The following is a 25,069-nucleotide window of genomic DNA, read 5'->3' as shown; positions in this document are numbered from 1 at the left end:
TATCTCAATGTTAGTTGCGCGTGCATTACACGTGTCGGTCTTCACTGTTCACTAACATCATCAAGTCGCTACCAATGACGCCTCGGCCTCACAACCAAACCATTTCAGCCTACGCACTTATGTCATATTCGTACTCATTTTCAAGGATTCATTTGATGAGATTTAATTCCTGCTTTTATTATGCAAGACTTTACCCTCATTAGATTGAGCCTTCCCAATTATAGGTTTAGAAAATTATTCATTCTTTACCTAAATTTTGCTTCTTTTTGTTTTCAACCCTCCAATTCATCTGAATTTTAAGAAAATTTAACAAATTTTTTTTAAAGATCAAATTTAAATAATTTAATTTTAATTTCAATACATTACTTAATTATTTTGATCTATGTTTCCATGATTTCCTTTATATTATTTTGTTTTCCTTAATTTTAATAAAATTATGGTGGACTATAGATGTCAGATAATATCTTGGGTGTCAATCTCATTGGAATCTCTAATATTATTGCAACGCTTACCGTCTATTTTTTCAAAATGTGATATAGTTACATTTTTTTCAAAAAATTGTAAATTCTTAATATGTATATGCACTGATTCACACACTTTAAAATTTATTGTGTTTATTATTATTTTTAAATAGTTCACAAATCATAATTTTAAATTATATTCATTTTAAATATATATTTATTAGATATTCACTTTTTTTTATCATTCATACCTCTTTTTTTGGCAACCACAGTAATCAAGACATTAGGTATTCCTACAAACTTACTTCAAATTCTATTCCTTTGAGTTGATTGTGAGAATAATTTTTTATGTGAATCTTAGTCACATTTTAAAACTTTTCAACTATCCTAAAAAAATATATTATGTGTAAATCAAATCCGCGTCTTTCTAAAAAATTTAACATATATTCATAAGTTTCATAAAATAATAGTAAAGTGAATTTGATTGCAACTACTTATTAAAATAGCCCTGAACCAAAGAGGTCATGTCATATCTAATCCTAATGGAATATTTATATATTATATCAATTCCTTATTAAATAAGAAATCCAAAATTATATGATAATTATGTACAGAATTTAAATAGAAAATTTGCATTATATATTAATATGTTTATATGTATATATTGATTATTATATATAAAGTAATTCAATTATTACTTTTTATTCTTAATTATTATGGGAAATAAATTATTTTAAATTTGTCTACGTATCTAAAATTTTTTTTTTTTTAATTATTATTGTTCATAAAACACATGTTGATTGTTGAGTAACCAGGTTAAAACATGAATAGGATTATATATGTAATATTTCATTTCTTAATGTTTATCCTCAATTATTAATATAAAAAATTATTGTTAATTATTTTAAATTTAACTAAATATTTATAAAATCGTTAATCTTAATTATTATTGTTCATGAAATGCATTTAAACTAGTAATTAATTTTTAAAAATAAAATAGTATCTATATTTTTTTCACAGAAGTATCTATATCTTTTAAAAGTCCATAATTAAATAAAAAATAATTTATGCAGAATTATATATATATATATATATATTAAAATTTATTATGTTTATTATTTTTTCAATATTAGTTTGAAAATATAATTTAAAATATAAAAATATAAATATATTTTAATTTAAGATTATATTTGTAACATTTTACTGGTCAAATTTACTTAATCTTGTCTCTCTACCTACGCATTTGTCTTTATATATAGAATACTTCTTTAGAAAACTTAGAATATACTGGTTTTGTCTACACTAACTCCTTTTAGATGGTTGATAAAAAAAAAAAATGAGAGACTCTTTGAATGATTCTTCACGAAGGAATACTATTTGGAGGAAAAAGAAACAAAAATTAAACTTTCTAGAATGGGAGGACGCTACATTTAAATAGAAGAAAAAAATGTTATGAAGTACATATTTTTGCAAGATTTTGATTATTCTGTATGCGCATGTATAACACAAAATTTCAATGGTTTAATTAAGCCATTCTTAAGTGAGACTTGGGGGAATGGAAAAACACCGTAAAATGATTTAAATATAAGAAAACATACAATTCAAATTCAGATGATTTACTATAATTACCAGGGAACTCTCTTATTGCTGAGTTGCATGGCTTAGTTAGCCGGGGAGCTATTGCTCAAATGCGAGTGCATGTGATTGTCGCGTCCACGTTCTGAATGCTTGAAACGTAAATGAATTAACGTGCGTGCATGCGAATAAGAGTCTTTTATTTTTATTGGAGCTCAACAAAGTAACAGTCTTACAGATACTACTCTTGCGAGATGAGGAGCATCGTCTTCTGATTGTGATCAGACTTGGAACTTCCTGATGCTGTTCGTTCATTTCTTCTTGAATATGCTTATTTATAAGTACTTACTGGTACAGAGGCCAGAAGGTTGCTTCCTCCACATGTTCGGGCAAACAACATCTAGAAGCTACCTTTTGTCTTGTAAGCAACCATGCCTAAGATAATATAGTAGAATTTAGCTTACAAAGCAAAGTGGTCTTACTAAAAAAAAGTCAATTACTTCTAGAAGAAGAAAATAGAAAAAAAAATGAGATGAGTAATTAATTATTTATTAGTTAATTTGTAGATATTCTTTTCTCTTTTAGAGAATCTATATGAGTCAGTTTTCATAAATTAGTTTATGAAAAATTCATCTTATTGTATTTTCTTATTTTCTTCTCTTAAAAGTACTTCTAAAAGAAGCTTACCAAAATAAACCTAGAGATGCTTTAAGTTCCTTTTAAGTTTTAGCTCTTGGGATAGAGGGGCTGTACTTAGCAAAAATGGTGGGACGTGTAATAGCAAGTGCCTAGGCATAAAAAGAACAGGCCCACAACGTGTGTATGCCGCCTAGCCCTTGGGGACATGCTAGGTGCACCCAACAATTAAGTGAATGGGCAAAATTGTCCTTGCGTTAAAAAAAATAATTCTTCTTCCGGAAAGCTTTCGGAAAAACCTTCTTCCGGAAGAACAATTTATGTTCTACTGGAAAAACCTTCTTCCGGAAGAATAATTTGTGTTACCGGAAGAACCTTCTTCCAGTAGAACAATTTATTCATCCGAAAGAATCTTCTTCCAGAAAAGTTACCGGAAGAACTTCTTCCGGTAGCTTCTCCAGATGAAGATTCTTTCGGTAGAACAAATTTTTCTAGTAGAATAAATTGTTCTACTGGAAGAACCTTCTTCCGGAAGAAAGAATTATTTTTTCGACACAAGGGTAATTTTGTCCATTCATCTAATTGCTGGTGCACCAGTAATGTTTCTGGGTGCACCTAGCATGTCCCTGGCCCCTGTCCGTTTTTTTTTTCTTCAACAGCTCACTTTTGTCAACTCGTGAAGCCCAACTTTCAGTGCATCCACACAGAATCGTCATTGCCCCCCCCCCCCGAAGCATGCACTGTTCTCTACTTCTCTTTGTAATTTGACGATGGCTCTTGTTAGATCAAGCCTCTGTTTAGTAGTGAGAAATTGAGAGGACGAAAAGAGAAAAATGATCTGATTTAAATAATTTTAAAATTTATGATGAGGTAATTTGTATTATTTTTCATCTATTTTTACTCATCTATCTTATTTTTTGTCCATCCTATTTCTCTATTCTCTACCAAATAAAGGTGTTGTGGCATTTGCATTGTCGATCTTTATAAACTCCTGTAAACTATCTCTTCTTTTTTTATATATTTTTTTCCAATTCTTTCAATTGTAAAAAATGAGTGTAGATAATATATATGCGTGAAGTGTTTATTGCTTTAATATATGGGGTCGCAAGGTGCAGAGAACTCTAATAAGTTAGATGAAAGAACATAGTTTGAATAGTAGTTGGGGGGAATCTTCGATCCTATCCAATCCTATCAATTTTGAACCCAGACCCCATGACATAAAAATTACGTTAATGAGTAGGTTAAGATAAACTTATAAGATCATTATATCATGTTGGCCCAACAAATTTATCTTGGTGAGTTATTCTATACTATACTGTCTTAATTGTCTTGGTCATCAGACAGACTCTACAAAAGTATTGGGCTAACAATGTGTGGACGTAAGAATGAAAATGGAAAGTAAATAACATCTGGTTGGAGTGGTTCTAAAAGGTGAAGAGAATATATATAGTGACACATGGGATGGAATGTTTAAGAAGAAAAAAGATGAAGTGGTTAAAATATTGATAGTAATATAATATAACCTAAACTAGGTGTTAATCACATGGTTATCCTTAGAAAAGTAACTCAGTAGGCATAGAATAAGTCAATAAGTTAGATCTGCTTGCCAGATCCTTGATTTTATTTACATAAAATGATTAAAATATTATTTCTCTTTGACATTTTTACTCATTATGAGATAAATTGACAGTGAGATGAATTAACTGGGTTTAGGGGCCTCACCTTTTATGCAAATTAGCATAGGGAGATTAAAATTAAGTTTAATGGACTAATTTGAGTGAACAAATAGATTTTAAAAGACAGAACTCATAAGGTTAATGAATTTTTAAGCCAACTTGCACTAATCTTTTTAAAACCGCCCATGGGATGTAAGAAATTAGATGTTTGATTAGTTTATTGGTTCCCATCCTAATGTACAAATAAATTTAAAGTAAAGAACAACCTCATAATAATGCATTCTTATCCTTTAAATTTGTTTTTGGGCAGTATTGAATGGAAAAAGAAGCTTCCTCGGGATGAGGATAAAGGGGCTTGCCGGAAAATATAAAAAAGAAAGAAAGAGGTGGTAACACGAAAGGCGCGTGGCAGCCGCTGGTTTAACCGAAAAGAAAGCAACTTTGTCCTACATCAGAGGCAACGGAAAAGAGGATCCTTTCTGCTTCTTCTCTTCTCTTCCACACAAAGACATCGTTTCATTGCTCTCTCTCTTGTGCGGACACAAGTAAGTACTGTTCCGTCAAACCCTTCCTTATTCATCAATTTCGCCTTTCCCTATTTCTTCTCTCGCTTCTGCTGATTATGATTATGGTTATTATTATTAGTATCATTTCAATTGTTTCATGATTTCTTCGATTTTCGATTCTTTCTTGGATGCATTGGAGTATTGATTTCAACTTTGATGAATAGCTTTCTCACTTTTCATTCCAACACATCCTGATGCATCTTACATTGCATTCCTTTTTCTAGGTTGAATCATTTCATATTACGTTGCAAATATGGTTAGATTTGATTTTTGGAATGAGTTATTCGTAATTGAAGTGCGCCTTTCTTTCACAGATGTGATGTGATGATGATGCATAGTAGTATTCTTGCGATTCAATGCTGGTTTTTTTTTTTTTTTTTGTGTGATTGTAGTTTTTGATGGGGATATACCTCAGCACTCCCAAAACAGAGAAGGCCTCTGAAGATGGTGAGAACGACAAGCTTCGCTTCGGTTTGTCTTCCATGCAGGGCTGGCGTGCTACCATGGAAGATGCTGTAACTACCTTCTTCTTTTGGTTCATCGTATTTCATTTGCTACCACTTGTTTTGTATGTAGCCACCAACAAGTGTCATGTTCACTGTTCTTTTGTATGATATATGTCATTTGATGCTTTGGTTATACACAAGGGAAGCTATTGTAAGAGAGTAGGGTCAACTGTCAAGTGTGAGTTTATTGCCAGTGCTATTTGACAACTAAGTGTATGGAAAATTCCAAGCTAGATTGACTGGGTGGCATATTGACATATTAGTGAGGAAGTTGTAAAATGAGTAGTTTCTTATTTTCAAAGTAGCTTAAAGATTACTAGGTTTCATTGTTAATAATCTGCTATAATGAAGAGAGCAAAAGTATCACTTATTTGTGGGCACTTCAATTAAAGTAATTTCTGTCAGCTATTGATTTGAATGTGCAAATGTAACTCTGTTTTTCAAATTTGCTGAGGAATATATTTTCCCTCCTCTAGTATTGTTTTACCCATGAGAAATTGGTTCTCTTTGGAAGTGAATTGCGTATATTTGATGTCAATGCTTGGTGTACCTTGATGCTTTTGTTCTTAAATCTTCAGTAGCACATTATTATATTACAATATATTCAATGGTGTATACAAGTTTTAATTCTTTGACATTACTTGCCAGCATGCAGCTCATCCATGTTTGGACGAGTCCACGTCATACTTTGGTGTTTATGATGGCCATGGAGGTCCGTATCAGCTCTTTATGTTTTCAATAATATTTATCTAATGTGTCCCATACTCATTTTCAAAAGCAGTGAGGAAATGATTTCTTACTGATTCATTTATCATTGAAGTTAATTGTGATCTGTATCTTACCATTGTAATTGTCCTTGTAATTATTAGGAAAATCATTTCATTTACTCAGAAAGCTGAGTGCAGTGAGAAAGTGGTTTCAAATGTTTGATATTGCTTGAAGCTTAGTGTTTTCATTTTGAAATTTCCTTTGGAACCCACCTTGGCATGGGTGGCTTTTACCTGCAGACATAGTGTTTTCTTTTTGGGTCATTGGCCGGGTTTTCATTTCTTTTTTGACCTTATTTGATTTCTGTTTTCCCTTGACCAAATGTCACTTAAATGAATAAAAACATTTATATGAATTACAATTCTTTCTAACTTGTCATAGGACATAAAATACTGCATAAGTTTTCTTGTTCCCTTTTCAAATATTTGCCTCGTAATAACCTTGCTTCCATCATGTAATATGTGGTGCTGATAAAAAAAAAATCATGTAATATGTGGTTCACAAGTTTAATATTTTTTCATTATTGACAAACAAAACCCTTGTAGCTTAAACATTTTTGGCATATTATCTAGTTAGATTCATCTGATATCAGATTTGAGTTTGAATGGGAATGCTTTTCCAGTCTACTTCACATCCTTTTATGGTGCGTGTGCACTTTATCTATATTAGACTATTAGCCATTCCAGACTCTGAGTAATATTGATCATAGCTCACTTGAGGACTTTGAGAAGTTTATAAATCTTAAAATATTGCAAAATTAAGGTAATGGCCTAATGGGCTAAAATCTAGTTTTATAATTCTCAATATGGTCTCACTGATTTGCAGGCAAAGCAGTTTCAAAATTCTGTGCCAAGTATCTACACCTGCAGGTGCTTAAGAGTGAAGCTTACTTAGCTGGAGATTTAGGCACATCTTTACAGAAATCTTTTCTCAGGTAATTTTGTTTGTTTTTCTTGAGTTTTCATAATTTTACTGGATGTCAATAAAAGTCAGGGGATGGGATTAGGGTAGATATCCTTCATCTGTAAAAGCTACTTTGGCTTAGGCTCAACCCTGTGGTACATGTTCAACTTTTGCACCAAATGATTTACCTTATTTTTCTACTTTATGTGCCCCAGGGGAGATTTGGCATCATGGTCTCTGCAAGATATAAATATAGCTGGAAAGCAAGATTTGGACACTTATTAATAATTTTAAAACATTTTTCTTCTCCTCTCTAAGTTCCTTGTTTCTTGTGAGTTGTTGACGTTTTAAAACTTCTCCTATCATCTCTTTGTTTTTTGGTAGCCTTTATGCTTGTTAAAAGATTAGAAATGTTACCAACTGAACTAAAAGTCATATTCAGAATAGTTATTATTTTTACTGATATTTCTTTCCCTTCACGGTTAAAATCATTTGCACATTTGGGGCTGTTAGGAGTCTCACATTGAGTAGAATCACAAGTCTCTCCCGCCCAATGGTCTAGTCTTTTGGATTGGGCTCTACTCATGTGCATAAGTCCCAACAATTAGTCCATTAGGTGGGAGAGCCTTATGGCTTAACTACCACATTGAACTTCTTATTCTACTTGATCCGGGACTCCACTCCTAACAGGGGCTTTATTGATCTGTAAGTTTCATGCCCATAAATGGAAATGGAAATACGGAGTTTAGAAAGAACTACTTCTGTCAAAATTATGTCCCATTTTTTTTATATATATTTTCCTTCATATTGAGGCAGAATGGATGAGATGATGCGTGGACAAAGAGGGTGGAGAGAATTAGCAATCTTGGGGGATAAAATAGAAAAGTTGTCTGGTATGCTAGAGGGCTTTATATGGTCTCCCAGGAGTAGTGAAGCCAATGACCGTGTTGATGATTGGGCTTTTGAGGAGGTAACAATTAAAGGAACATTTTATTTTACTTGCACCACCACTGCTTTCTTCTGTAACTTATTCCATTGTTCTAAATGCATGTTAGAAAGGTTTCAATGTATGGAATTTAAGCTTGTAGTAAATATATTGGAAGTTCTTAAATTTAAGCTTAGCATTTTTACTTTTTGATTAATTTCTTATCAAATGTAAATCTAATATTAAAAAAAGTCCATTTTAACATAATTTAACTGTTATGGCTAGTATATGTATTAGTATTGATGAGTTATTTGCACAACTTTCTTTGCTTAAACTGCTTACTAACTAAACAGCATTTGTCAATTATGAATTACCACTTTCTTAAACCTTATGGTAATACTTTGATTGTGTATGTTAGAACTTCAATATTTCAGCTTTCTTTCATGTTTTTTTGCAATTTGTCTGCCTCATACTTACTGTGCCTGTTCACTATGATAGACTTATGTATGAATTGGCACAAACCTTAGAAGTCCATTCTTGTAATGTAGTCATTTGACAATGACAGAGAGTCCTTTCTGATTAAGTGTGTCACACTTTATTAAACAAATAAGGGAGGTGGGTGTTTATTTAAAAACTAGAGGGGGTGAGTGTCATTTGAGAAGACCTTTGGGAAGTGAGTGTAGTGTAATTTCCCCTAATAAATTCTGTTTGTCGATGAAAAAACTACAAATTAAGATTCAATGTGGGGCATACAACTTTTGAATCCTACTGTAAACTTCTATTCTGAATTGAGAATGTTATGCTGTAAATTAGGGGCCCCATTCTGATTTTACTGGACCAAACTCTGGAAGCACAGCTTGTGTGGCTGTCGTCCGAGGAAACAAACTTGTTGTTGCTAATGCTGGAGATTCTAGATGTGTCTTATCAAGGAAAGGCCAGGTATTCTCACCTTCTCTTGCTGTTTTATTTATTTATTTAAAGATAGTAAAAAAATAAAATAAAATCAAATCAAATGCAACGACCATTTCCCCCCACTTTAGGAGAGTTTTTTTTTAATAGGTAAGATCCATAAAAAATTTCATGTCTTCCTATTTTTCTTTTCGAACAAATCTCTATTTCCTTCCTCTCTATTTACTCTTAAACAAACATAGGGTAAGATGTATTAGGGAGTAATGACATATTTTGATGCTTTAACACTTGGTTATTGTATTGATATCCCAAAGTAATTTTGACATTTACATGCATCCTTCCAGATTTTAAGCCACTACTATCCCTGTCATCACCCTCAATGTTTATTGATGCCTTTGGTGCTTGGGACAGGTATTGTTCGACTATATTCATACTCAGTTATTTAATGAATTTTTATTTGCAGGCACACAATTTGTCCAAGGACCACAAACCTGAACTTGAGGCTGAGAAAGACAGGATTCTAAAAGCTGGTGGTTTCATCCAAGTTGGACGGGTCAATGGAAGTTTAAACTTGGCTAGAGCAATTGGTAGTACAAATTCTTTTTTGTCATAAATTTTTAATGTAAAGCAAAATTGTGAGGGTTTATTGTTCTCCTGAATTTTTTATAGTTGCTGTCATGAGATTTTTTTTTATTTCCCTCACCAGTTCTTAGTTTTTGTAATATAATTTTCTTTCTATTCCAGGAGATATGGAATTCAAGCAGAATAAGTATTTGCCTGCCGAAAAGCAGATTGTAACTGCTGATCCGGACATAACTTCAGTAAGTATTGCCCTATGCATTATTTTATTTTATAAAGTTAATATTTATGGAATGCCTTTCTTTTTGGGCCTATTTGTTTTTTGTTAACTTACAAATCTTGGAAAAAATATAATATGGATTCCTTATACATCTTTTGGCCATCACTTTAATAGGAAAGCATATCAAAATAAAGAGGAAAGAAATATTAAGGATAGAAACAAAGGAGAAAGAGTAGAAAAATTATGTTGTTTGGATGGATAGAAATAAGAAGAAAAGAAGTGAAGAAAATTTTCTCTTGCTTGTTTGGATGGGTAGAAAAAAGGGTGAAAATAAATAAATATTTAAAAATATTTTTATACTAATTAAAAATGTAATTTATTAGTACATTGTTTTTCTTAGAATAAAAATATTTTATTATTTCAATTTTATATTATAAAATAAATTTAAAAAATAAAACAAAAAAATTAAAGAGAGATTATTTTCCTTCCATTTTATTCCAATTTGATAGAAAAGTTTTTTCTGGTGGGTTTCATGGATATAACTTCCCTCCTTATTTCTCCTCTCAAACAAATGATAGAAATTTAATATTTCTATCCTATTTCTTTCCACTTTGTTTACACCCAAACAAGTTAAAGTGAAATGTTACTTTGTAGTGTTTTCTATTATTTTGCTCCAATTTAAATATATATGTATTCTATGTAACAGGTTGAGCTTTGTGATGATGACGAGTTTCTTGTAATAGCTTGTGATGGAATATGGTAGGTTACATAAATTTTCTCTAGAAACCCATTGCTATTACCAAATTGTGTTTTTGTAATTCTCACTATAAGTATTCCTTTTTTTTTTTTGTAATTCTCACTATAATTTTGTTTTTGAAAGGCAAAAACAATTTATTCAGTAAAAAAACACGGTTTGAGCACAGGTTGTGTCATTTTATTCTCATTATAATTAATCTACTTTTATATAACCTCTTGTGTGTAGGGATTGTATGTCTAGCCAACAGCTTGTAGACTTCATACATCAACAGTTAAAAACAGTAAGTCTTGTATGGTTACCTTTTATTTACTGATAAAAAAATTTGAATACGGCATTCACATTGTTATAATTGCAAAACTCGTATCATTTATAAAATAATCATGAATATGCAGGAGAATAAACTTTCTGCGGTTTGTGAGAGAGTATTTGATAGGTGCTTGGCACCAACAGCTGGTGGTGAGGGATGTGATAACATGACCATGATTTTGATTCAGTTCAAAAAACCTTCCAGCAGCCCAGATGCATCATCTGTCATGAACCAGCCTCAATCGTCTGCTCAATCATCTGAAGCTGATAGAAGTTCGGAGACAGTAGAATCGAAGTGAGAGAATTTCGAACCTGACTTGATGACTAATAGTCATCAATTTCTTACTGCATGTTGAAGCATTGGTGAGCTGAGGTTCTTGCCTTCTTGGGTACTATTTTATATCCAAATTTCAGGATGTTAATTCTCAATAGGGGGATTGTAAATTGGTGACAAACTAATTCATGGGGCTAGTATTGGCTTTTGTACATAAGTGTGGGTGTTCAGAATATGAAGGAAAAAAAAGGTTCAACAAGCATACTGATGTACACTGAATGACTAAAATCACCTTTGTGAAACTTACCCAATGCCAATGAGTGCCGACCGGAAGAATGTGTAGAAAGAACATGTCTGGATACTGGAGTTATATCCATGATCCATCAGTAGCAGTTCCTTAAGGATTTAGTGCGATGCACGGATTTGCAGAGGCATTTTTTGTTTCTGCACCCCCTTTATCCTTTATGGGTTGATGCATCCGTGATGCTCTATTGTTATTTTTCTCGTTTTGGAAATTACAAATCCTCGTTTACTTATTTCCTGGGTTCTATTTACGTTAAATCATATGCAAATTTAAATTACTGGTTCGAACAAACAAACATTTTAGAAATGGCGAGGGTCTTTTTACCTGATAGACGTGAAAATAACTATGGAATTAGTTTATATATTAGCAGAAAAGTCGTTTTTAAGAGTGAAATACAATATGTATTCTACTTTTCATGCAATCATGTATTCTTTATTTCACGACAGTTTTTTTCTTTTCCATTTTACATTTCTTAAATAAATGTTCTAATTTCTCCTATCAAGCACCATTATGAGAAATGAACTGTTTATCATATATAATATAACAGATGATTAATGTCTTGTTATATTAATCATTTGATTTTTTCATTAATAACTATAATTATTTATTTTAACTCAGCCATTTTAGAGGGGACAAATCTTGTCTAATCATATATTTTTTTCGGGTTAAAGATCACGAGATTCTTTCAATTTACTTCACTGTATAAGAAATTAATTTAACTTAATTTGTTATTGATTCAAAAAAAAAAACTTTACTCACGAACAGAATTGAACATGATTTTTCTGATAAATAGATTAAATATTTTTTTATATGTAAATGCAATGAGATTTTACACAAATATATCAATCCTATGTTTTAATCATGTATGATAATATGATATAATTATTTTTTAAATAATTACTTTAAAATTTAAGTTTCTGATCAATTCATAATTTTAATTTTTTTTTATAAAAATAGTTTATGAGAATTAACTAAAAAATATAGGTACAAGGATGTAATATTAACAGATAAGAACAACCAGAAGTAGACACAAACAACATGGACCATCCGATCTTTTGAGCAGAAGTCCGATTTGGATGCTATCAGTCTATCATGGTCGCATGTGCGCCACGTGTCTGTACAATAGGACTCTTTATCCACTTTCAGCGAGGTAATGTTCTTTTCCGATCCGTTCCTTTACATATTTATCACGTTTTTGGATAATTTAAACAGTTATTTGACCATAATTAAATCATCAATTTTATAATAATTGTATTTAAAATAATTTTAATTAATTAATAATCTAAATTTTTTATACCTGATATGTAAAAACTAAACTCTTTAAATAATATTTATAAAAAACAATATTTATCTCATTAAGAAAATAGAGATTCAAACTTGGCATTTATCAATTTTGAAATTAGTAAATAATAATTGTACTAAAAATTTAAAAGTATTTTATACTAATATTTAAATACAAACTATTGTATATAATATGTTTATTAATTGTTATAGTAATTCTTTTTTATTGATTTACGGAATAAAAAGTTTTATATGATAATACATACCGAGTAAACTTTGGGTAATTATATTTGAACACTTTAATGCTGTAAATACCTAATAATTTTTCTCTCTTTTTTTATTTTATCGCATTGTATCGTTTATTATATTATTATATACATTTTTGTTTCTTTTGTCTCTATATGCCTTCTAAATCGTGGGCCTCCTTGTAACATTATTTCTAAACTTCAAAGTTATGTTTTATTTCATCCACTTATCACGGATCCTTTATTTATTTAATTTAATTTATACAATAAATCTGAATTCTTATCTTAAACTAATAATTTTAGGGCTTTTTTTTAACGAGAATGTTAATAAAATATTTTCTTAAATTGAAAGCATTTTGTAAGAGTTATTATTTTCATTAAGTCATTTATCTTATCCTAGTTTCATATATTAATTATTAGTATTTTTAAATATAATTCTTAATTTTTATTTCAAAATTTATTTTATTTTATAACTAGCTCGAAATATTTTGGACGTTTCATTATGTCTCCCACTAGTCAATGTTACTTTATTTTGTCTCCTCCTTCTTCGGCCCTACTTCCCCCAAATTCATACTTTAGGCCTTTTGGGCCCAATTTAACCCAAAGATTTTTGTCCCACTAAAAAGTTGCGATTTAAAAAATAAGTAGAAATTGCTTTGCTAGTTATTGGGATGCATTAATTCAATTATTCCACTAGGCACTATAAAAACAGTATAATTGATAATTCACACTTTTATCTTTATCAAAACAATTGATCTTCTTAATTACCTATTATTACAATATATAAAGATAGAGACAAAATAGAGATAAAAGATGAACCATCAAACATGATGAAGTGCAGAATGAACCTAACAATATAACAAACTCCAAGTCCGAATATAAATAATAAAAAAATATTGAAGAAAATACTACAAATACATTTTATATAATATTTATTGATATATAAAATATTTTACATATGTATATGCATGTGAAAATTTAGAATAATTTTATCTTTTTAATATTTGAAAAACAAGGTATAAGATTTTATGGCGAATTCCTAAATTCAGTTCAAGATTTTTTTTTTTTTATCTTCATCTATATTCTTGGTGAAAAGGTTCCTGACTTTGAAATACTAAACAAATAATCTATGTAAGGATTTTAAAATATAAAAGAACTGCCATCCCTATTTACGAAAATGAAAGTGATGTGGAACAGAACCAAAACAGGAAAAATGACATACTAAAATTTGTTCCAACAAGAATTTAAGAGAAGTTGAAGGGCTCAGGAATCAAATTCTAAAAGAGGTGAAAGGATATCCACTCGCATATGCCTTAAAGATGGACTAATAAATTTATTGAAATGATAAATGTTATATTTTTTTATAGTTTTAATAATTTTTCTGACAATCTGAATCACACTTTTTTTAAGTATATTTTTAGTTAAAAAAAGTATATTATTTTAAATAACTAAAATTTATTGAAAATTTCTGAATTAGATGGGTTTCATTCTTATTGAATAAACTTCTAGTCACAATTTTATAATTTAAAAAAAGTAGTTTGTGTTGATAATATAAAGAGTTTTAAAATTATTATTTAACTGTACAAAGTTATATATAGTAAATTTATTAATTTTTAATAGTGATTTATGATTAATTAAAATTATATTTTTTTTTAAAAAAAATGGCATACATGAAATCAAATTCTGTAATAAATAATAATATTTTAAACAGAGTTGTTGAGGCACCCCTATGCCTAAAATTGGGAACAGCCTTGAATTGAGACCAATTAAAAGAAGGAAAAAACCAGATAAGATAAGTTCAAGAAGAAAGAAGAATGAATCTGTGTCTGTCTCAGCGGTTATTGTCCCCCTCTCATTTTCTGTCTCTTTCCACGAAATGCGTAGATCCACGTCACCCACCTTGACTCAAATGGATAAGAACACTTCCATTCCACCTCAGATTCTCTCCTTTTTACCATTCATTATTTTTCCTATTTAAATCTCTTCCATTCCAACTTTAGAGTCTACTTCATTTGCGTATGCTTTCCTTTGATCTATTCTATTCTTCAATATCTTAGGGTTCCGACAGATTCCCCATCAATTCAACCACTTGCCGTGTTAGTTGATCCATTCTTATAAAAAGATCAAAGACTCATTATTTATAGCCAAAGGCCTTCTGGGTCGTCGTGAATCTATCTTGTGTTTGAGAGATTAAGACAAAACTTTTTGCTTTGCAAATGGCTGCTGCAACTGCTGCAACTGCTTCTTGGATGCGATTCAAAGGCGGCAAGGAAAGGAAGCTAACCAAGATGAATAAATCCAGGATTAATTGCTCTTATTCTTCTTCTTCTTCTGTGATAGATCCTTACAAGACCTTAAGAATAAAACGAGGTGCCTCTGAATCTGAGGTTAGGAAGGCTTTCAGACAGCTCGCTCTGCAGGTTTCAATCCCAAGTCCCAACCCTTGTATTGATATTTTATCCCAATTGGTATTTAGGAATAATATTAATTAATTAGTTGGTTTTCTATTGTGTTTGCTTCAGTACCATCCAGATGTGTGCAGAGGGAGCAATTGTGGGGTGCAGTTTCACGAAATCAACGAGGCTTATGATGTGCGTTATATATAATATACCCTTTTTCTCTAAATTTCAGTTGCATGAATTATTTTCTTTTTTGAACTTTATTTAAACCCTGCCTAATTGGCTAATTGTGATTTGAATGTTGTTTATTGGAGCACAGGTTGTGATGTCCAAATTGAGAGGAGAATCAAATGAGGCAGAATCGTATGAGGCTTATTATGATGCTGGAGGCATCGATGAGCCACTGAGGGGAATGAACGATCCAGATTGGGACATGTGGGAGGAGTGGATGGGATGGGAAGGAGCAGGAATCCGTGACTACTCGTCTCATATTAATCCATACATTTGAGAAATTTGTTAATAATTATATTCCTAGCCTTTTCAATCATGATTGTGCATCATGTCCCCACCCAAGGTGGTTGCTTTGGTGTTCTTTGTATATACTCCAAGTGAGGCCTCTCTGCATAATTCAAGCTGAGGAAATCACTCTTTAATCCTTAAAGACGAATCATAAAGCTTCCATGACATGAGTTCCATCTGATGATATTATTATTAATAATAATAATAATGTTTGAACATTAAAATAATTAGAAATGTATTGCATATAATTGATGCTATCTTTTACTTTTTTTTTATTTTTATATTAGACACGCATTTCAACATATATTTACTATATACTTAAATAATTAAGGGGGCCCAACTAAAATTTAATTAAAAAAAAAAGGTTTCCCCAACGAAAAGGACAAATGGCTGGCATGAACAGTGTGCAGTGTGCTCTATCTCTTTCCAGTCTCCACATAATCTATGATGACTATCCAAATTGAAAGAAAGGGAGTGGTAGAGAGAGGAGGTTGGTATCAGGTCATTGCCAGTGACACGTCACGCCCTAAATTTATTATTTCACCTTTCCTAATTGTGAAGCAATCCCTTCAAGACATTATTATTTTTTTTTAATTTTTTTGTATTTGTTTTATAGGTTAGGAATCTTTCATAGTAAGTAAATCTTTAAAAACACAGTGCTGTCGGCCTATTTTATTTACCACCAAAGTCCGAAAATGAAAGATGAAAGGCTTTATTATTGAGTGTTGATTCTTGATAGCTTTATATTCCAAAATCCGATGCATCTATTTGATATTTTTTTAATTTAATTTTTTACCTTGTTATACTATATTATACATTTTATGAATAATATATCTTCCATCTTTTATCTATTTTTCTTTGGTGTCTACGTTTTGTTTTCTGAGTGTCAACAAATCATTTTTCTTTTTGCTCTATCTTTATGAATATAATTTGAATACACTAAATGAAAAGTTTTTTTAATTGTATGATGTAATGACATGTTATCATGGTAAATTTATTAATTTTATAATAATTTCTTTAAAAATTATATTGAGACAATTTTTTTTTATTACCTATGGATGAACATTAAACTTTTTTTCACATCCTGTTAACAACATAAACAAATGAAATAATATTATTAATCTTCGAATACTCAAATTGATTTAATTGGTATTTTTAGTGAGATTCTTACGATGATGAGGGACAGGGAAAAATAGTCGATGTTATAGTAATCTTAATTATTTTTTTGTTTGTATAAACTTTTATATGAATACTTATAAAAGAAGAAAAAAAGAAAATAAATAAAAGAATTAAGTTTTGTCTTTTTTTATAAGTTAAACTTAACATATAAATCTTAGCTTTTGAAAAAATATTAGATGAGAGATTTTTTTTTTGAGAGGAAGATGAGAAATTTTATAAAAATTAAAATGAATACATTAATTTTAACTTATGAGAAAATTTAGATTTACTACTTTTTTTCAGTAAAAGCTTTTGGAAAAATTTATTCAAATCCAAATTGTTTACCCATGTGACCAAGGAAAAAAATTGTTAGAATTAAACACAATAATAAAAATTTACAACACTTACATTTTATTCAACCAATGAGATAGACTCCCTTAGTTTAAGCGGTACTTAACCCAAATTTTCAACATACTTATGCTAAGCATAAATGAATAATATAGGTTCGATGGTTTTTGTAATGCTCTTGGTATAGAGAGTAGAGAATGTTGATGACTTGACGAGCTAGCAAACCTTATGTAAATTGGTGAATGATTATTGATTGGGGTATTACTATGTAAATCAATAAGTGAAAGGAATTTAATTTAGTTGGTTGAATAGATGTGTTTAAATTATTGTAAACTTTTAATATAGTCTTTGATTTTTACAGGTAAAAGAAATCAATACCTTGTGATTCTTAGGATAATATTGTGATGGGTCTGTTTACATTCAGACGATTATTAGATGACATTTATATTCTACACTCTTACTAATGACATTTCTTATTAACACAATGTTCTAACTAATTAAGTTAATAGTCTAATTATGTAATAAAATAATTAATATCATTATATATAACATTAAAATTTTTAATGTATAATTAATACACACGTGTAAATTTACATAATAAATTTTGTGACAATTAATTTTGTTCTAATATATTTCATACACCAAAATTAATTGTCACAAAATTTATTAAGTAAATTTACATGTACATTAAATATACATTAAAAATTTTAGTATTACATTCAATAATCCTAAAAGTCACATGTTAAAATCTTACATGAACAATTAATTTTAAATTAATTTATAAAATATATTTTAAAAAAATTAAAAAAAAATTGTATGAATCATAAGGTTACCAATACATATGGATCCATAAATTTAACAAGGATAATTTTGAAAAAAAATGGAAAAAGAACTGATTACACAATCAATTGTCTGGACACGATACCAAAGGGCTCAACTATTGACGCCCCCAAATTTGTTCCTTTAACAAAAATAAAAAATAAAAAAAAATACCCCTGGCATTGGATACTCCAACAAGTTCCCGATGTGTATTATTCAAACAGTTAATGGATAAAAAATTTACAACTTATAAATACTTCAATTCACAGCATTTGCAATATATATATATTTTATCCAGACATGGAACCAGCTATTTTCAACAAGCACGACATAAAGAGTATGTATGTTACTACAAACATTGCAATGACATTATTACCAATGCATATGTAAACGGGATACATTCTGCATGTGTGCATATAATGAGAAGTCTCCCTATCCAGTTACTGTGCTTCAAACAGGAAAATCATACCTAACCAATTTTATTATATAAGGAAATTTTCTTATACATCATTAGTTCTTTTTTGTTTCCCAAATAAAAGACTAATTTAACAGTATGCGAATATGGAAAAAGGAAGATGGATCTCCATCCCATTGAATAAAACTAGAGAGAAAAGGACATCCAACAAACATATTTGAAACCTTTTAATTAAGTGTTACTGGAAAAAGTATGCTCTTCAACAGAATGTTGATGAAGATCATTTGGCAGAAGCAGAACTGGATGAGAGTCTTTGGCTCCTGGCTTTATCAGCTTTTTCCAAGTAATCTTGATGAGACTGGTGTTTGGTCCCTGCAAGTTAACAAGAAGGTCAATAGATTAAGTATTTAAATGTGCACAATGAAATGGAGATATATAAGAAAAATCTAAATATAAAACCCTCTTGAATGATCTACATCTGATAATCAAAAGAAACCAATCCAAAAGAAAACATCTTTGAAGGTACCGCAGTTATTTAAGAAGTCTAATTTTGTATCTGAATTTCAAACAATAAAAACAAAAAATAAATAACAGCATGGGTGAAATGCATTTTGGTCAGGATAGTTTAGTTTTATGACCATCCAAAAGAATGCAGATAAATGAAATATATCTGTGACATTTTTTTGATCTTTGACCAAGGTATGTATCCTGGCATACATTGATGTGAAATTAATCCCTCAGAGACTAAGACAATGGTTCGATTAGAGGACACTTCTAACAATTGTCTTTCCCAGAATTTGAACTTTTGTTCTCCCCCTGGGAGTGCAAGTTGCTTACCACTACATTCAATTCTTGTTCAATAGACATTATTGGCAACCAAAAAATGCGTGGGAGAGAAAGGGAGAAGAGCTAATGACATGAAATACAATATTTTCGTTTAGGCAATTCCCTCCACTTTAATATTTTATCTATCTTCTCTTTCCTGAGAGCAGGTCTTAGACTTTCTAACACAGAGGAAGAGGAAGAAAGAGGTTGAGCAATCACATGAAAACCTCAACTTGAAAACTGCTGAAAGTCAGCAGGTATGAGGAGTCAAACTGGCATTGACAGAATTTTATTCACTCATGAATCCTAGACAGGGTGCTAACAATATCCCTAAAGCATAAATTTAGTTTACTCCGTTAAGTGTTGCCAGAAGCCCATTCTTGAACAAAGTCTAATTAATTTCACCAAGTTTTAAGTCTAACTTAATAGCAGAAGGGTACATCTAATCTTAGAACACGAACAAGGACATATGCAACCACTTTGGTAAAGCAAAAGATCTGAGACACACAGCAAAGATGTCAGTACCCTTTCAATCAGCATAAGAAGATCAAATGCAAGCCACTAACTTCATGAGGTTTAACTTAATTAAACATATTTTGCCTTTTCCCTTTTTCAATTTCGAATCATCAATTTCAAGGAAGAAGGGGTGCAAAAAGAAAGAAGCTCAACAGGAGGGTTTGATACTCGTAGATAAAGATTTATCAGAAAGAGAGAAGGATGACAGTATTGAGATGCAGTGTAAACTAATCAACCAAATGGGCCTGACCCAAGGGGGGGAGACTAACCAGATCATGGGTCTTATGGCAGACATGGAGAAGAGAGATTCTGAGTTGGCAGCTGAGAAGGGGGAAAATAATTTTAATCATGATAATACTGTCCTATAACTGCAGAGGCCTGGGCAGGGGGGTTAAGTGGGCTGCTATCAGTAAGCTCAATTTAAAGTATAAGGTGGATATTGTGTGCTTACAGGAAACAAAGAAGGAGAATTTTACCAAGCTTATGTGCCAAAACATATGGGGAGATTCTAATGTCTCTTGGGATAGTGTTCCCTCAATACATTCATCTGGTGGTTTACTTTGCATGTGGAACAATTCAACATTTGAGGTGGACAGGAGGGTGAAAGGCAGGAATTTTCTAATGCTTGTTGGGAGATGGATCAAGGACAACGTGAAGCTGTTCATTGTCAATATATATGCTCCATGTGATCTTGCTGGGAAGAGAGACTTGTGGGAAGAGCTGAGGTAGCTAAGGGCTTCTAACCCTGAGGGTTTATGGTGCTTCCTTGGGGATTTCAATAGTATTAGAAGTCAGGAAGAAAGAATGGGTTTATCTCAAAGGATTGGGGGCACATGTGACAGCTCTAGTTTCAATGAATGGATATCAGATATGGAGCTTCAGGAAATTAAAAGCCATGGTAGCAGATTTACTTGGGTTAAGCCAAATGGATCTGTGAGGAGTAGGCTTGATAGATGCTTGGTTTCAGAACAGTGGTTAGTTAAGTGGCCTGATTCATCACAACAAGTACTCCACAGGGATTATTCTGATCACTGCCCAATCATTTTGAAAACAGATAAGGTGGATTGGGGCCCTAAGCCGTTTAGGGTGATGGACTGGTGGCTCAAAAACAAAGACTACCAGAGGTTAGTTAAAGATGTGTGGTGTAGTGACCAGCAAATTGGTTGGGGGAGTTTTGCGCTTAAAAACAAGTTGAAGAACTTAAAATCCCGCTTAAAACAGTGGAGTAGAGAGAATGGGGATGTCAATGCTAGCAGAATTCAGCAACTAAAACAGAAGCTACATGAAATTGAATTAATTGCTCATGTTAGAACTCTGTCGGAGGATGAAGTAAAGGCTATGAAGTCCATCCAGCATGACCTGTGGGAGGTCTCAATTGCTTATGAATCATTACTGAGGCAGAAATCAAGGAGTAAATGGCTCAAGGAAGGTGACAGTAACACAGCATTTTTCCACAAAACTATAAACTTCAGAAGACATTATAATGCAATCCAAGGAATTTTCATTGAAGGTGTATGGGTGCAGCAACCAAAACTGGTTAAGGAAGAAGCTGTTAAATTCTTTACCAACAGATTTTCTGAGGAGAAGCTATCCAGACCTACATTGGATGGGGTTCATTTCAACTCTCAAAGGGAGGAGCTGACTGCCCCTTTTTCTGATCTTGAACTCAAGGAAGCTGTGTGGAGTTGTGGAGGTGACAAGTGCCCCGGGCCGGACGGTTTCAACTTTAATTTCATAAAGGAATTCTGGGGGGTTTTAAAACCAGAATTCAGGAGATTTGTGGATGAATTTCATGTTAATGGGAGATTTCCTAAGGGCAGCAATGCCTCCTTCCTGGCCCTAATCCCTAAAACAAATCATCCCCAGTCATTAAATGACTATAGACCTATCTCCCTTATTGGCTGCATGTATAAAATAATAGCCAAATTATTGGCTAATAGACTAAGGTTAGTGCTGCCTAGCCTCATTGATGAAAGACAATCAGCTTTCATAAAGGATAGACACATCCTTCATGGAACCATGATTCTTAATGAGGTAATAGAGGAAGTTAAAAGGTGTAAGAAGTCAGCAATGGTGTTCAAGGTGGATTTTGAGAAGGCCTACGATTCTGTTTCATGGTCATTTCTAGAATATATGCTGGATAGGATGGGTTTCTGCCTTACATGGAGAAAATGGATCAAGGCTTGTCTGCAATCAGCTACTATTTCAATCCTAATAAATGGCAGCCCTACACAGGAATTTGCTCCCACCAGAGGATTGAGACAAGGGGACCCCCTTGCCCCTATGCTTTTTAATATTGTGGCAGAAGGTTTGACTGGCATGATGAGGGTAGCAACATCCAAAGGCCTGTACAGAAGTTACTTAGTAGGGAAGCAGAAAGAGCCTGTAAACATCCTGCAGTATGCAGATGATACAGTGTTTGTGGGTGAAGTCTCATGGGATAATGTAATTGTGTTGAAGGCCATGCTTAGGGGTTTTGAAATGGCATCTGGCCTAAGGATAAACTTTGCAAAGAGCCATGTGGGGATGTTTGGTGATGATTCTAATTTGGTTCATACTGCAGCTCAATTTTTGAATTGCAGTCATATGGAGACCCCTTTCTACTATTTGGGGATTCCTATTGGGGCTAAGCCTTCTAGCTGCTTGGTGTGGGAGCCATTGATAAAAAAATATGAAGCCAAATTGTCCAAATGGAATCAAAAAATTCTATCAATGGCTGGGAAGGTTACATTGATTAACTCGATCTTAAATGCTCTACCCATATATCTCTTATCGTTTTTTAAGATACCTCAAAGAGTAGCTATGAAATTGCTGTCCTTGCAAAGAAACTTCTTGTGGGGGGGTTCTCAAGAGCTTAAGAAAATTGCTTGGGTAAAGTGGGATGTCATTTGCCTTCCCAAGGAGGATGGGGGACTTGGGATCAAAGATATTTCCAAATTTAATGCAGCCTTGATGGGTAGATGGATATGGGCCTTATCATCTAACCAGAATCAGCTATGGTCCAGAATCTTATCATCTAAATATGGTGGATGGTCAGATCTCAGCAATGGCAGAGATAAAGCTTGCCAATCTCAATGGTGGAGGGATCTTCGAAAATTAACTCAGCAGTCTGAATTCAGCTCTATTCATCAGCACATGGTGTGGAAGGTAGGGGGTGGGGACAAAGTAAAGTTCTGGAAAGACAAATGGTTGGGGGCTGACTCTAACCTCCAGCAGCAATATCATCAGCTGTTCCTGATTAGTGGACAGCAGAACAGCACCATTTCGTCTATGGGTAGCTTTTCTCAGGGACAATGGAATTGGGATCTAAAATGGAGAAGGAATTTGTTTGATCATGAACAGGACATAGCCGTGGCTTTTATGGAAGCAATTAATTTTACACAGATTCAGCCCCATATGCAGGATACTATGTTGTGGACAGCTGACTCTTCGGGTGTGTACTCTACCAAATCAGCTTACAGACTATTAACAGTTAATAATAGTCAATTTTCAGAGACTAATATTTACAAGAAAATGTGGAAGCTGAACATCCCCCCAAGGGCTAAGATCTTTTCCTGGAGACTTATTAAAGATAGATTACCTACTAGATGTAATCTCCTTAGAAGAAATGTAAGCATCCCGGAATATGTATGCCCTCTGTGTGGTAACTATCAAGAGGATGCTGGTCACTTGTTTTTTAATTGTGAACTGACCAGTGGACTATGGTGGGAATCAATGAGATGGAATCGGATGGTGGGACCACTTGCAGCTTCCCCAGCATCTCACTTTGCTCAATTCTGCGATGGCTTCGGTGATGGGAAGAATCATAATCGTTGGTGTGGATGGTGGATTGCACTAACTAGCTCAATTTGGCAGCATAGGAATTTACTGTTATTCCAAGGCAATCGATTTGATACATCCAAAGTAATGGAAGATGCCTTATTCTTATTATGGTCATGGTTAAAGACCAGAGATAAAAAGTTCTGTTCTTCTTTCAATCACTGGTCTTCCAACCTTGTGGAATACTTTGGCTAAATTGGATTACACATATCTAGCATATGTGGTGGGGTCAATGTTGTTTTTCCTATCTTGTTCTGGAGGGTAGTGTAATAGTGTAATACTTGTATGGCACTTATGTATTGTCTGCAGCAGTACCTCTGGTGCTGCTATAGCTCTGATTAATAATATACTATATTTTCTGCCTTCCAAAAAAAAAATAAAAAAAATTGAAGATTTAATTATCCCTAATCAGACTAGGAAACTTTATCCAACAATCTCACCAATCCGACCATTTGCCGTTTGGAACAAGGAGAAAAGATTTGAACATTGCAAATGATATCTAAGAAGGTTTTAATATTATACAAGTTCAAATCCTAAGAAAATCAATAGCACACAGATGCGAGCTTTACACATAACAGTGGTGACAGAAGCAACCCATTGATAATGTCAAGGCAAAGTTCAAAACTTTGTCACCAATCTCAAATTTAAATTGAAGGGGAAATCATAATATTTGTTCTGAAGAAAAGGCATTTTCAATTAAGCAATGATATGATAATAAAAAGGAAGGTGAAGCTACCTCTGCTCATAAAGTACCATGGGATGGTAAAGACAGCGGTGATGAGAGTTAAACCAACGAAGACATGTTTCTTGTCACCGCTATAGAGGTAGTGATTCAACCTTGACCTGAATCCCCCTCCAACGTTGCTGTTGCTGTTCATTTTCGCTTCTTCTCTTCTTCCCTCTTGGCCTCCGCTAAATAAACCAACCCAGCCCTAAGTCTTTCTCTTTAATAAGTCAAATTATTTAGGCTTAATTATCAATTTTTTCTCAAAATTATTTTAAATATTTAATTTGATTTTTAAATTTTTGAAATTAAAATAATTTGAGAATCAAATTGATTTATTTTAAAAACTTTATAATCAAATTAAACATTTTAATAGTTTTATGAATAAATTAAAATTTTTAAAAATTTAAAAATCAAATTTAATCATTTAAAATAATTTGGAAACCAAATCAGTCCTTAAGACAATTATTTATGAAAATAGACCTTTTTCTTTATTGTTTTTTTTAAGTAGCTTTCTGCCTTTTTCTTTATTTTTAACACTATTTGAATAGGCTAAAAAATATTTTAATAAACATTATCAAAATAAAATAAAATAACGTATGGGAAGTTCATAAAATAATTTTATAACTTTAAATA

The 25,069-nt window shown here is 32.1% G+C and overlaps 3 protein-coding genes across 3 annotated transcripts; 2 read left to right on the top strand and 1 right to left on the bottom strand.

The window, feature by feature from the left end:
- Window positions 1-4,622: 4,622 nt before the first annotated feature.
- On the top strand, window positions 4,623-11,597 carry LOC100499713 (probable protein phosphatase 2C 60). The gene is made up of 11 exons (XM_003531698.4): window positions 4,623-4,893; window positions 5,307-5,429; window positions 6,069-6,132; window positions 7,014-7,122; window positions 7,908-8,061; window positions 8,830-8,955; window positions 9,389-9,512; window positions 9,670-9,746; window positions 10,431-10,483; window positions 10,707-10,761; window positions 10,874-11,597. The coding sequence occupies exons 2-11, from the start codon at window positions 5,313-5,315 to the stop codon at window positions 11,084-11,086; spliced, it is 1,092 nt and encodes a 363-aa protein (XP_003531746.1). The 5' UTR covers window positions 4,623-4,893; window positions 5,307-5,312; the 3' UTR covers window positions 11,087-11,597.
- A 3,120-nt stretch (window positions 11,598-14,717) lies between these two features.
- On the top strand, window positions 14,718-16,292 carry LOC100804784 (chaperone protein dnaJ 8, chloroplastic-like). Its single transcript, NM_001254267.3, has 3 exons — window positions 14,718-15,311; window positions 15,414-15,482; window positions 15,610-16,292. Exons 1-3 carry the CDS (start codon window positions 15,108-15,110, stop codon window positions 15,796-15,798), a joined length of 462 nt encoding a protein of 153 aa, NP_001241196.1. The 5' UTR covers window positions 14,718-15,107; the 3' UTR covers window positions 15,799-16,292.
- A 2,305-nt stretch (window positions 16,293-18,597) lies between these two features.
- LOC100527649 (uncharacterized) lies at window positions 18,598-24,657 on the bottom strand. The gene is made up of 2 exons (XM_003531695.4): window positions 24,446-24,657; window positions 18,598-18,921 (listed from the first exon to the last, which is right to left on the bottom strand). Exons 1-2 carry the CDS (start codon window positions 24,585-24,587, stop codon window positions 18,830-18,832), a joined length of 234 nt encoding a protein of 77 aa, XP_003531743.1. The 5' UTR covers window positions 24,588-24,657; the 3' UTR covers window positions 18,598-18,829.
- Between the last annotated feature and the right edge of the window lie 412 nt (window positions 24,658-25,069).

The sequence above is a fragment of the Glycine max genome, chromosome 8 (assembly GCF_000004515.6).
Source record: "Glycine max cultivar Williams 82 chromosome 8, Glycine_max_v4.0, whole genome shotgun sequence".
NCBI classification, from domain to species: domain Eukaryota; kingdom Viridiplantae; phylum Streptophyta; class Magnoliopsida; order Fabales; family Fabaceae; genus Glycine; species Glycine max.
Note: the sequence above shows the minus strand (reverse complement) of the source record. Positions and strands in the feature narration are given on the sequence as shown.